This window comes from Cololabis saira, chromosome 22, assembly GCF_033807715.1.
Source record: "Cololabis saira isolate AMF1-May2022 chromosome 22, fColSai1.1, whole genome shotgun sequence".
NCBI lineage: Eukaryota > Metazoa > Chordata > Actinopteri > Beloniformes > Belonidae > Cololabis > Cololabis saira.
This window is the reverse complement of record NC_084608.1, coordinates 5,334,968-5,347,275: the sequence shown is the minus strand read 5'-3', so window position 1 is coordinate 5,347,275 and position 12,308 is coordinate 5,334,968. Positions and strand designations below refer to the sequence as shown.

The 12,308-nt window shown below is 42.0% G+C and overlaps 1 protein-coding gene across 1 annotated transcript in view; it reads left to right on the top strand.

Moving 5' to 3' along the window:
* The window catches only part of sspo (SCO-spondin), a 188,788-nt gene that overhangs the window by 73,082 nt on the left and 103,398 nt on the right, over positions 1-12,308 (top strand). Inside the window, exons 61-71 of the mRNA XM_061714052.1 lie at positions 126-248; positions 1,655-1,784; positions 2,826-2,951; positions 4,020-4,105; positions 5,369-5,551; positions 5,644-5,814; positions 7,930-8,185; positions 8,284-8,330; positions 9,584-9,754; positions 10,727-10,861; positions 10,946-11,082. Of these exons, the coding sequence (XP_061570036.1) occupies positions 126-248; positions 1,655-1,784; positions 2,826-2,951; positions 4,020-4,105; positions 5,369-5,551; positions 5,644-5,814; positions 7,930-8,185; positions 8,284-8,330; positions 9,584-9,754; positions 10,727-10,861; positions 10,946-11,082 (1,565 nt within the window). The remainder of the gene's footprint in view (positions 1-125; positions 249-1,654; positions 1,785-2,825; positions 2,952-4,019; positions 4,106-5,368; positions 5,552-5,643; positions 5,815-7,929; positions 8,186-8,283; positions 8,331-9,583; positions 9,755-10,726; positions 10,862-10,945; positions 11,083-12,308) is intronic.

Below are 12,308 nucleotides of genomic sequence, written 5' to 3'. Positions count from 1 at the left end.
TCAGTACTCCTGAGGATTGTATTTAAATCCCCCCAACCTGAAGAGCTTGGTTATTCCAGTCCTCCAAAATGAAATTTAAGTGGTGCCACAGTTTGATGTAAACGTACTAATAAAGTTCCTGACAGGCTGCGTCCACGGCATGGTGCTGGTGACGAGGGACGACTGCCAGGCTGGACGAGTCGAACCCTGTCCTCCTATGTGTTCAGATGTCAGCATGACCAGCAACTGCACTGCAGCATGTATAGTGGGTAGGACTCCATGATTATTTCCATTTTTTGCAGCATAAGGCACAAAACCACCACACTAAGCCTGACTTTCAGGTTCCAGTTGAAAGATTTATTTAAGTCCAAGGCTTTTGCTCGCTGTCGATGCACAAACTTTAACTGTTGATGCACAAACTTTAACTATTGATGCACAAACTAACTTTTGATGCACAAACTTTAACTGTCGATGCACAAACTTTAACTGTCGATGCACAAACTTTAACTGTTGATGCACAAACTTTAACTGTCGATGCACAAACTTTAACTGTTGATGCACAAACTTTAACTGTCGATGCACAAACTTTAACTATTGATGCACAAGCTTTAACTGTTGATGCACAAACTTTAACTGTCGATGCACAAACTTTAACTATTGATGCACAAGCTTTAACTGTTGATGCACAAACTTTAACTGTAGATGCCCAGACTTTAACTGTCGATGCACAAACTTTAACTGTCGATGCACAAACTTTAACTGTTGATGCCCAAACTTAAACTGTCAATGCACAAACTTTACCTGTTGATGCCCAAACTTTACTTGCCTTGCAAATTTATCTTGTTAGGTAGGTCTAGATTTCCTTTGCCGTTCTTGTCAATCTGGGCACAAACCTGCCATATATATGCAGACACTTGTGTAACTAGTTCTGCAGGCAGGCGTTCGGGTGCGTTAGAAACCTCTGGCATTAGAGGGGCCATGATTCATGGCCATGTTGTGCAGAACAAAGCAAGTCGATATCATTTGCACTTTCTTGGGTTCATGAAAGTCTCGACAAGCTGCTGTGTGGGTTTCTGTCAACTTCAACTTAATAAATTAGTTATATTTCTTGTTTATTGTCATATTTAAAATGTTATAAATGTAACTGCATATTGTGAAAGCAGCAGATCGTGTCAGGCACTAATGTTGTTAAGCCTGTCAGTGACAAACAGTACATATGACAGGCATTTCATTCACACAAGAAGAAGTAGACTCTGCTTGTGTCTGTGAAACAAATATCCGTCTGCTCTAAGTACATACAGACCTTTGTAAGGTGTACATGTATTTATGCACTTTCACATATTGTTCAAAGACTATATGTAATTAATAGAAAAAAATGGAAAATGATTTTCCGTGTACAACGTTTCTCAGCACTTTTTCAGCTCTTGCTATTAAACTGCAAGTGAGAAGTTGTTGTCTTTTCATCATTATGTGGATAACTTATAGGGAACCCCCCTTTTCCTATTTGGCTATGAGTGTGGTTGCCTCATATTTATGTCAGCACAGTTATACTCTTCATTATTCTTCAGTAGGTTGAAACATAAATACTAAATGCAAGTGTTATTTTGTATTATTCCGATAGTAGGTCACCTTATACCAAAGAAACTGCAACAGGAATAATCGCTTCCTCTCCCAGGGTGCCGCTGTCCCCCCGGGCTGTTCCTGCAGGAGGGCCGGTGTGTGAACGCCAGCCGGTGTCTCTGCCAGTGGGAGGGAGAACCACTGCAGCCAGGACAGGTGATCAGGAGGAACCCGTGCAGCACATGGTGAGAGAGACAGACGCTGTTCCAAACGCTTGGGCTTGATTTTGCAATAAAAATAGCAGAAATTTGCTTTGTACCTCTTGGAACCCACATTAAGCTGCAGTACATATTTTTATTGTGTGTGATAGCTGTAGTGCAGCGTATGTGTGGTGTGGAGAAGTTATAGGCTTCTCTTTTTTCAGCCATGAATAATTTCCAGTACTACAGGGAATCATCTGTGAATCATAATAAAACACCTTATAGAGGGAATGTGAATGACGTCACAGATGCCACTTCCCAGCGGGTTTCACTCACTGAGTGTCAGAAAGACTGAGTGTCAGCGTAAACTTTCAGTTTGAGCAACTGGAAAACATCTAAAATGGGAAAGAGCTGTTGTGCGATCGACTGTACTCATAGATTTAGCAAGAAATCAGAGTTATCGTTTTACAGACTGATGAAAAATAAGCTTAAGAGAGACAAATGGATCACTGCAATTCACAGAAACAACTGGATTCCAGGCACCGAAACGTGGATTTGTGGTTCCCATTTTGTATCAGGTAATGTTGGATTTTTGGGTAGCTAACGTTAAACGGTCAAATCATAAAGTTCGGTGTCCTCATCACTTTAATTTCACCAACAAATCCTGCCTTGAAGTCGGACCAAGCGTCAAGACTTTTGTAAGCCTTCAAGCTTTGCTTCGTGTATTTCCCCGGCGTAGAAATTAAGTACATATAAATATCTGGAAACTGGATTCGTGGCCAAATATTAATGTCCAGGGACCACTGGTTCTTGGTAACTGTACCAAATATTAATGTCCATGGACCACTGGTTCTTGGGGTAACTGTACCAAATATTAATGTCCATGGACCACTGGTTCTTGGGGTAAGTGTACGGGTCACTGTCAAGTCCAACTGCCTTTAATTTAAGCTGATAATCAGCTGTTATCCCGTCTTCTCCACTAGTTGCAGCTATTTTTGCCACTCAGTGTGAGTAAGGGGGCTGGTCCAGTGGGGAAGTGACGTCAATGCATACCCTCTATTGGAATAATCATTTTTAAATCACTAGTGTGTGCAAAGAGGGGAACGTGACCTGCGACACATCCAAATGCCGGGCCGCCTGTCACTGGTCAGCCTGGTCTTCGTGGTCCCCCTGTGATGTCACCTGCGGCGTGGGGCTGCAGCAACGATACAGGTACAGTTCAAATCAAATCAAATCAAATCAAATCAAACTTTATTTGTATAGCACAAAATGCAATGCAAAGCGCTTTACATAAAACATAAAACTTAATAATGACAACATTTACATAAAACATTAAACTTAATAACTATGAAAATTGATGGCGTGCCTCCTGATGACGTCCCCAAGCGGAAGCATATATAAATTAAAAAGTATTGCGCCTAAAATCGAACCTCGGGGTACCCTACACTTGATTTTATAGGTTTTTGAGGAACATAAAAATACTTGAACCAGTTTAAAACAGAACCAGAGAGGCCCGCCAGGTTTCTGAGTCTATTTAACAGGGTGGGGTGATCTACTGTATCGAAAGCGGCACATCATTAACAATCTTTAACAGGGCCGTCTCTGTGCTGTGGTTTGTCCTAAAACCAGACTGATATTTCTCTAAAACATTATTACGATTTGAAAATTCACTGAGTTGAATAAAAAACAATTTTTCTAAAGTTTTACTTAAAAATGGTAAGTTGGATACAGGTCGGTAGTTGTTAGGGATTGGGATCTAGATTACTCTTCTTCAGACACGGCCTCACAACCGCTGTTTTGAAGGCAGCAGGAAAGACACCTGTCTGAAGAAAGTAATTCATGATCGTTAACAACTGATACTCAAAGAATCCATAACATTATTTTAAAAGCGATGTGGGAATTGGGGGCTAAATCAGGTTGTTGGATTCCCTGGGTGAAAACTCGAGCATATTAGCATCAACCAGTGTTTCCTCAGGTAAAATCCAGGTAAAATTAGTTTATTTCATGGTAGTCTTAGAAGGGATCAAAGACTTAAAAATGATCTGAGCCGCTGTAAGTGTTCTTATTTCATTTTCCATACATTTACACAACCTAGGAATGCATCACTAAACATTTACTGCTTCCACTATCAACACAGTTCTCTCTCCGGTGTTATCACTGGTCATTTGCAGTTTTTAATTTCATGCCCTCATGAAGAGAAAATGTTCGTCTGCTGCTCACGCTTCACATCCCAGATAGGGATGGGGCTGGAGTCCTTACGGACCTCAGTTCTCTCCTCAGGTCTGCGGTGAATCCAGCAGGAGCCGTCCAGCCCTGTCCAGGAGACTCCTCCGAGGCCCGGCGCTGTTTCCACCAGTGTCTCCCCGGTACGGCAGCTCACACTCAACACACACAGCAATCACAGCAAATCAAATCAAATATAATCTAATGAAAGTTTATTTAGATGGGACAATGCATACTAATGAACACTACATTAAGCAGTGTAAATACACTGGGTTTTAGCAGAAATGCTAGTTTCATCTGCAGTCCCCACAGAAAACATAAAAACAATTCAAAAAACAATTCATCGTTGTTGCGAAGTTTTACGGCGCGCGTCGACGCGTACCCTTATGCCGTAGGCTCTGCGTTGGTGTAACGCGGAACCATAAATCAGCCTTTATTCTGGCGAGATCTGAAAAAACTTTGCAACAACGAGCAAGCGAGTGATTATGTACATTCACTGAGTGAATATTATGAAAGTAAAATAAATATTTCTCGCTAGAAATGTAATCAAAACGCATTTTTATGCAGAAACTAACTCAAAATATTGACTAGGGGGCACGGTGGCGCAGCTGGTAGTGCAGCCGTCTCACAGCAAGAAGGTCCTGGGTTCGATTCCCGCCGGGGGACGCTGTGGGCGCTGAAGTGCGTGTTAGTTCCCCCATGACTTCAGTGCCCACACCATGGGTGGGGTTGGCGAAAGGATCTTTCTGTGTGGAGTTTGTATGTTCTCCCCGTGTTCCCCTGGGTAGCTAATGGGAGCTACCCTCACAAAAACATGCACACAGTCCTGGGCTATACATGCCCCCTCTGGCCAACCGGGGCGCCAGATGGGGTGGGGAGGATCCGGCCGGAATAACGTGATCCTTCCACGCGCTACGTTCGGCCGGAGAAGCCCCACCCTGTCTGGTGAAAAGATGCGGCCTGCTCACTCCTCAGGTTAAGGAGGAGACCTGAGCTCAGTGCAGGGCCCTCCCGGGGTTGGTAGAGGATGGCAATGCACAGGACTGTCAGTAGGTAGGAGCACGGGGTGGTAAAAAAAAATGGGAAAAAAACCGGGATAAAAATATATTTAAAAAAAATATTGATTTTATTCACAAAAAAATGAGAAATGTCCGCCATGTTTTTTGGTGTCACGCCCAGAATCTTGAAAGTCACGTGACTTGGACGCAAAACTAATAGGCAGAAAAAATTTAACAATGTAACAATTCAAGGGCTATTATTGTATCCCCTTTACGTTTTTGCACTTTGGACCAACGTAGGCAGGGAACGTTTTTATGTGAGACTGGGTTGGTTATCCATCATCCACTCCCAGTAAAGCCTCGTGCATCTAAGGCCCGCTCAGTGACTGTTGTGCTTATATTGTGCAGGACTTCCAGATGGAGCGTGGAGTAAATGGACCGTCTGGTCTGAGTGCAGTAAGACATGTTTCAGCCATGTAAATGATGTCGGGATTAGGCGACGATTTCGCGGCTGCGATCACACACACAATCAGTCTCTCTGCCACGGGGACAGTGAGGAGCAGGAGCCCTGCAACACTGTACACTGTCCAGGTATGACTAACGTCCTGAGATACACAAAGAGGACTCAATGAAAAAGAGAAAATGAGAAACTAAAACGCTGATCTTTGGCTCTCTTCTTCCAGTTCATGGTGGTTGGTCGGCCTGGTCGGCGTGGTCTGAGTGCTCCACTGACTGTGACTCTGGTGTTCAGACAAGAGAGAGATTCTGCAGTTTACCGGCACCGCAGCACGGTGGCCATAGCTGCACCGGGCCTCACATTCAGACAAGAGACTGCAACTCCCACCCCTGTTCAGGTACCAGTTCACTAAAAGCTATGAAAAACATCAAAAACCTGTCCTTTGCTACGTGACCGACACACGGCATATCGTGGGAAACTAATGAGAGATGCACTGCAGCTGTGTTAACATAGTTTTTGCTGACTCAAATCTCCCTATACAAAACCACACACCATCACCGTGAGGTTATACACAGACGATCACGTTACAAGATATTGTTTGTTTATTTATTTAGCACATATTAAAAAGTCAGTAATACAATACCGGGTCTGCATTGATGTCACTTCCCCACTGGACCACGTCCCCTTACTCACACTGAGTGGCAAAAACAGCTTCAACTAGTGGAGAAGACGGGATAACAGCTGATTATCAGCTTAAATTAAAGGCAGTTGGACTTGACAGTGACCCGTACAGTTACCAAGAACCAGTGGTCCATGGACATTAATATTTGGTACAGTTACCAAGAACCAGTGGTCCATGGACATTAATATTTGGTACAGTTACCCCAAGAACCAGTGGTCCATGGACATTAATATTTGGTACAGTTACCCCAAGAACCAGTGGTCCATGGACATTAATATTTGGTACAGTTACCCCAAGAACCAGTGGTCCATGGACATTAATATTTGGTACAGTTACCCCAAGAACCAGTGGTCCATGCATGGACATTAATATTTGGTACAGTTACCAAGAACCAGTGGTCCATGGACATTAATATTTGGTACAGTTACCAAGAACCAGTGGTCCATGGACATTAATATTTGGTACAGTTACCAAGAACCAGTGGTCCATGGACATTAATATTTGGTACAGTTACCAAGAACCAGTGGTCCATGAACATTAATATTTGGTACAGTTACCAAGAACCAGTGGTCCATGGACATTAATATTTGGCCACGAATCCAGTTTCCTGATATTTATATGTACTTAATTTCAATACACGAAAATAGACAAAGCAAAGCTTGAAGACAAACAAAAGTCTTGACGCTTGGTCCGACTTCAAGGCAGGATTTGTTGTAGAAATTAAAGTGATGAGGACACCGAACTTTATAATATGACCGTTTAACGTTAGCTACCCAAAAATCCCCAAAAATTACCTGATACAAAATGGGAACCGCATAATACGTATAATACAACTCAATATATCCATATACAGTACATACCCACATATAACATATCTATATCCATAATATAGGTCTATATATCTGTACCTACTGTATATTGAGATGAAATAGTTGGCGATTGTGGGGGCCGAAGCTGGGATGCTTTACGGGTTGAATAATTATGAAATTCATTGTTGGGGGGATAAGAAATTGTGAAAAAAGTTAGGATACATATTATCAGTACTGGAGTTGAGGGGGATGAGGGGGGATGGCATCCCCCCTGAAATAAAAACTGCCATCCCTCCTTTCCATCCCTTATGTCATTTCATCAATGAATGTGGTTTTACTGCTATTTCAACATTTAGTGTCATCACCAGAAAAATAACACCAGAAAAATAACTTATTTGACAATTTTCACCTGTTTCAAGTAAATTTTCACTTGAAATAAGTAGGAAAATCTGCCAGTGGGACAAGATTTATCTTCTCATTACAAGCAAAGAAATCTTGTTCCACTGGCAGATTTTTCTACTTAATTTAAGTGAAAATCTACTTGAAACAAGTGAAAATTGTTGTTTTTTCCAGTGATGAGTCTTGTTTTAAGTGTAATGATCTTTTTGTTTTTACTAAAATGAGACAATTTAACTAGAAATAAGACAAATATTCTTGTTAAGATTTTGAGTTTTTGCAGTGATCCATGTTACTTATCCTGTGAAGGACAGAGTCATATTGATAAGTTCAGAAAAGTGTTTTTTATTGTTGTGTTTTGATGTATTTGATGTAAGCCCAGTGGATATTTAAAGCTTACAGAAGGCTGCATTTAACTGCTGCTATGTCATTCCTGCAGTATTTCTGCAGGTGTTTTGGTCACTGCTATTATTTGTAATATATTATATTATTTGTAATCAGCACAAATTATCTGTCCCCATATGATAAAATCCACCATCCCCCCTGATTTCTTTTTACAACTCGAGGACTGCATATTCTGTATTGTCCTGGTTCCCTGAAGGCCTTGCCTCTGCCTCTCCCCCAGGTGTGTGTCCAGAGGGCATGACGTACATGACGGTGGCTGAGTGCAGGGCTCAGGGCGGTGCGTGTCCGCGGGTGTGCCTGGACATGACCCCCGCCGAGGTGCAGTGTGCCACCACCTGCTACGATGGCTGCTACTGCGGCCCGGGTTTCTACCTGTTCAACAGCAGCTGCGTGCCTTTGGCCCGGTGTCCCTGTTACCACCGGGGGGAGATGTACCCAGCCAGTACTCGCCTGCCTGTCGACGCTTGTAATAACTGGTACCTGTCTTCTCTTGTGCATCATATTACATTCCTCCTGTGTGGATGTTTCCATTCAGTAAAATCCAACAGTCACTTGTATTTTGTGTCTCACGCAGTACTTGCACTAACGGAGAAATGGAGTGTGGTGCTGCTCCTTGCCCAGGTGAGTGTTTCACTGCTAATATTCCTCTCTCTGTTCTTCCTGTGTTCCACGTGATTTAAGATTGTTCCTGGTCTCTGCTGGTGTTTAGATTAGATTTTAGATTAGATTTTTTTAAGGATCCCCATTAACTGGTGCCATAGCAACCAGCTAGTCTTCCTGGGGTCCACAAAAAAAAAAAAGAAACATACAGAATTATACAATTGCAAATACAAAGTGATTACATGATTTAACTCAATGCACAATAACGTCCCGAGAAGACCCGAACCAATGTAAAAAACCACTGTGTATCTGTCAAAGGGGTGAACATCTGGAACAACTGCCCCAGTAATATCAAATCATGTTGTACACTATTCAGCCTTAAAAGACTTTATAAAAATTATGTAATTTCCCGTTATGGTATGGAAAATTAAGTTTGCCAACTTATGTACTGTTATTTTTTGGGTTTTGCGCAATGCATTACTTTTTATTTTTGCTATGATGGGAAATTTAAGTTTATTTTTTGGGTTTTTGAGCTGTGCGCTATTTTTTATTTTTGCTATGATGGGAAATTTAAGTTTATTTTGGGTCTTGAGCCATGTGCTATTTATTTTTGCTATGATGGGAAATTTAAGTTATTTTTGGGTTTTGAGCTCTGTGCCTTTCTTTATTTTTCTATGATAGGATATCTGAGTTTACTGATAATTCATTTCAAAGTCTTGAGCTTTGCTCTTTTGTATTTGCTGTAACCAATGTAAGGTACCAGTAAGAGGGGTAGGTATATACAGTATAAGCCTTGCTTCTACCTACACCCTTTTGGTTACAAATGTACCGAAATAAACATTCATTCATTCATTCATTCATTCATTCATTCATTCATTCATTCATTCATTCATTCATTCATTCATTCATTCATTCATTCATTCATTCATTCATTCACAAGTTCGATACTAGATAAAATTACATTAAAGAAAAGAAAACTATTAAATAATACAGAATGCAAAAAGACCAAACAAACAACAACTTTAAAAAAACTTTACAATGTTAAGTAGACTTTAAGATTCTTTTTAAAGGTGAATTTGTTGTATATGCAGCAGAGGTTTTGAGGCAGGTTATTCCACAAAGTCACTGATCTATAAATAAAAGATCTCTTAAGATGATTGGTCCTTGGAATTGGTCATTTGAGCTGACTGGAACCTCTAGTGTTATAATTATTAACAGTATACCTAAAAACAATCTGTTCATTTATAAACACTTGTTTTATGTGTGTGTCTCAGTGGACTGTGGGTGGAGCACTTGGACAGGGTGGAGCGACTGCAGCAGAACGTGTGATGTCGGAGTGCGAAGGCGCTACCGTTCGGGCACCAATCCTCTCCCGGCGTACGGCGGCCAGCCCTGCGAAGGGCAGCGAGTCGGCATCGATACCTGCAGCATCGAGCCCTGCCTTGGTGAGCAGTACTGGACCGTCTTTAACCGTCAGGTTCAAACAACCTAGAACATCCAAAACATCATACAAAAGAGAGAAAGACAAGTGGGGTTACATTTTTACTTGCAAGGAGAACGGACAGAGATGCGTTCAGCTATATCTCCTACCGTTCTGACGCGCACTCTGCCGACCCCTCTCTTTTTATTTCCTTAGGGTGGTCCCTAGTTATGGCCCGAGCACTTACAGTGCAAAGGCCCTATTGTATCTGTAGGAAATGTAGAAAAGGCCTGGTGAAAGATTTGATATTTAATGGTTTGCATTAATGGGCGTGGCCTAATGGCTCAACAGCGCCCCCTAGAAAACTTTGTGCCTCAAGCCCCACAATACGGTTTGACGTACATGCACGAAAATCGGTACACACCTGTATCATGTCACAACTTAAAGAAAAGTCTCTTGGCGCCATGGCCGAAACCGAACAGGAAGTCGGCCATTTTGAATTAATCATGTAATTTTGGCGCAATTTATGCCATTTCTTCGGCCGTTAATACGGCCCGAACCGTAACCGTACATCAAAATATGCATCTCCATCCTGCGACGGAAAATTACTTTCCTCAGTCAAAAGCGTTACCGTGGTGACGCTAGACGCCAAAAAGCACACCCACCCTTCATCTGATTGGTCCATATTTGATAGTTCCTACTTTCTGCCATAACTTTTGAATGGTTTGATATAAAGAGTCATGGGTGGTGTCATCGGACTTAGTTTTGAGTCCATTTGCACAGATAGCACTTTGATGAATTCATCCGCAGTCACACTATCTGACTTCTCCCATCTACAAATTTGAGTTGTACACACACACCAAACAAGCTTAGTTTATATGTAAAGGCAATTGGAGTAAATATGAGATTATTCTATGTTCAATTATTCTAACACTAACTAAGAAAAGTATCATTTTGAATTGAAATGAATTTGAAACTGGATGTAATGTGTGTAAAGGAACCAAGGAGCCGTGGAGCGGGTGGTCCGAGTGCTCGGTGACGTGCGGCGGAGGTTACAGGACCCGGACCCGCGGGCCTATCAGAATCCACGGCACTGCTCAGCAGTTCAGTGCCTGCAACCTGCAGCCTTGTGGTACAGTGCTTATTTATACTTATACGTTGTGATGCATATATCTTTTTGATTACTCACCATTTCTGGACTCCGTCCCTGTGCCAGGCGGCAGCAGGGCCTGTCCTCCGGGCCTGGAGTGGAAACAGTGTGTGGCGGGGGCCGTGTCCTGTCTGGACATCACCATGGAGCTGAGCAGGAACTGCACCGCCGGCTGCCAGTGTCCTCCGGGGACCGTTCTTCAGGTGGACGGGGGAGAGGAGGACATGTGCACTTATGGTGGATTCACACTTAAAAGCGTCAAAAATCGCCTGCATCGCTGCTTGATAAAGTCTGTGGACGCCTGCAGTGGGCGGGGCTTCAAGCTGCAGAACTGGAGGGAAACAAGTGCATATACAGGACTGTCTCAGAAAATTTGAATATTGTGATTAGGTTCTTTATTTTCTGTATTACAATTAAAAAAACTAAAATGTCATACATTCTGGATTCATTACAAATCAACTGCAATATTGCAAGCCTTTTATTACAGTTTAAGATTAAGATTCCCAGAATATTAAAATTTTTTGAGATATTTGGAGGATATTTGAGTTTTCTTAAGCTGTAAGCCATGATCAGCAATATTAAAATAATAAAAGGCTTGCAATATTTCAGTTGATTTGTGATGAATCCAGAATGTATGACATTTTTGCATTACGGAAAATAAAGGACTTTATCACAATACACAAATTTCTGAGACAGTCCTGTAGTCTACACATATCTATATATAGCGGCACATCTTCAGTTTCCTATTTCACCATGGATACCACTTTGGGAAGCCTTCTTTATATTTTGACATTATTTCCGCGTAGATAAGAGTGAGTTTGATCATTAACCAGGTTGGTCCTGGATCAACATCAACCATCATCGTTGGTCCCGGTGAAGCTGCAGTCTGTCTGTGGTGAACACTGACACACCGGGTCCCAGCGGATTTGGTAATATTCTTTAAACTGTGTTTTGTGATTAACAAGCATGGTTTTTAATTATTTTGCTTTGGATCAATGTAGCAAATAAAATGGTTGGGACCATCCAGCTCCTCACCCATCAGTTACGTGTTTCACATGAGCAGTTCAGTTAAAAACGGCAGTCAAATCAGCAAAAATGTCAGTTTACTGGATGAAATGTATTAATTCCTGATAAAATAAGTGTGTTAGTGCACAGCTATGCCCCTGTACGCATGTGAATGAGTGTATGTTTGTGTGAACATGAAAGTACAATCTGCATTGAGGCTTCTTGCTTCGGGAATCCCGGTCTGTGATTAGACGCTGCCTCGACGTCACCGCTGCTCATTTGCATAAAGCTGAGATTTTTCAACTTTAAATTGACGCTCCCGACGCCTCCGACGCCTCTCGCAGCGCTTTCATAGAAAATTAATGGCAGCCGGACGCCTATGCCAGTGGCGCTTTCAGTGTGAATCCAGGGTAAGACGTAAGAC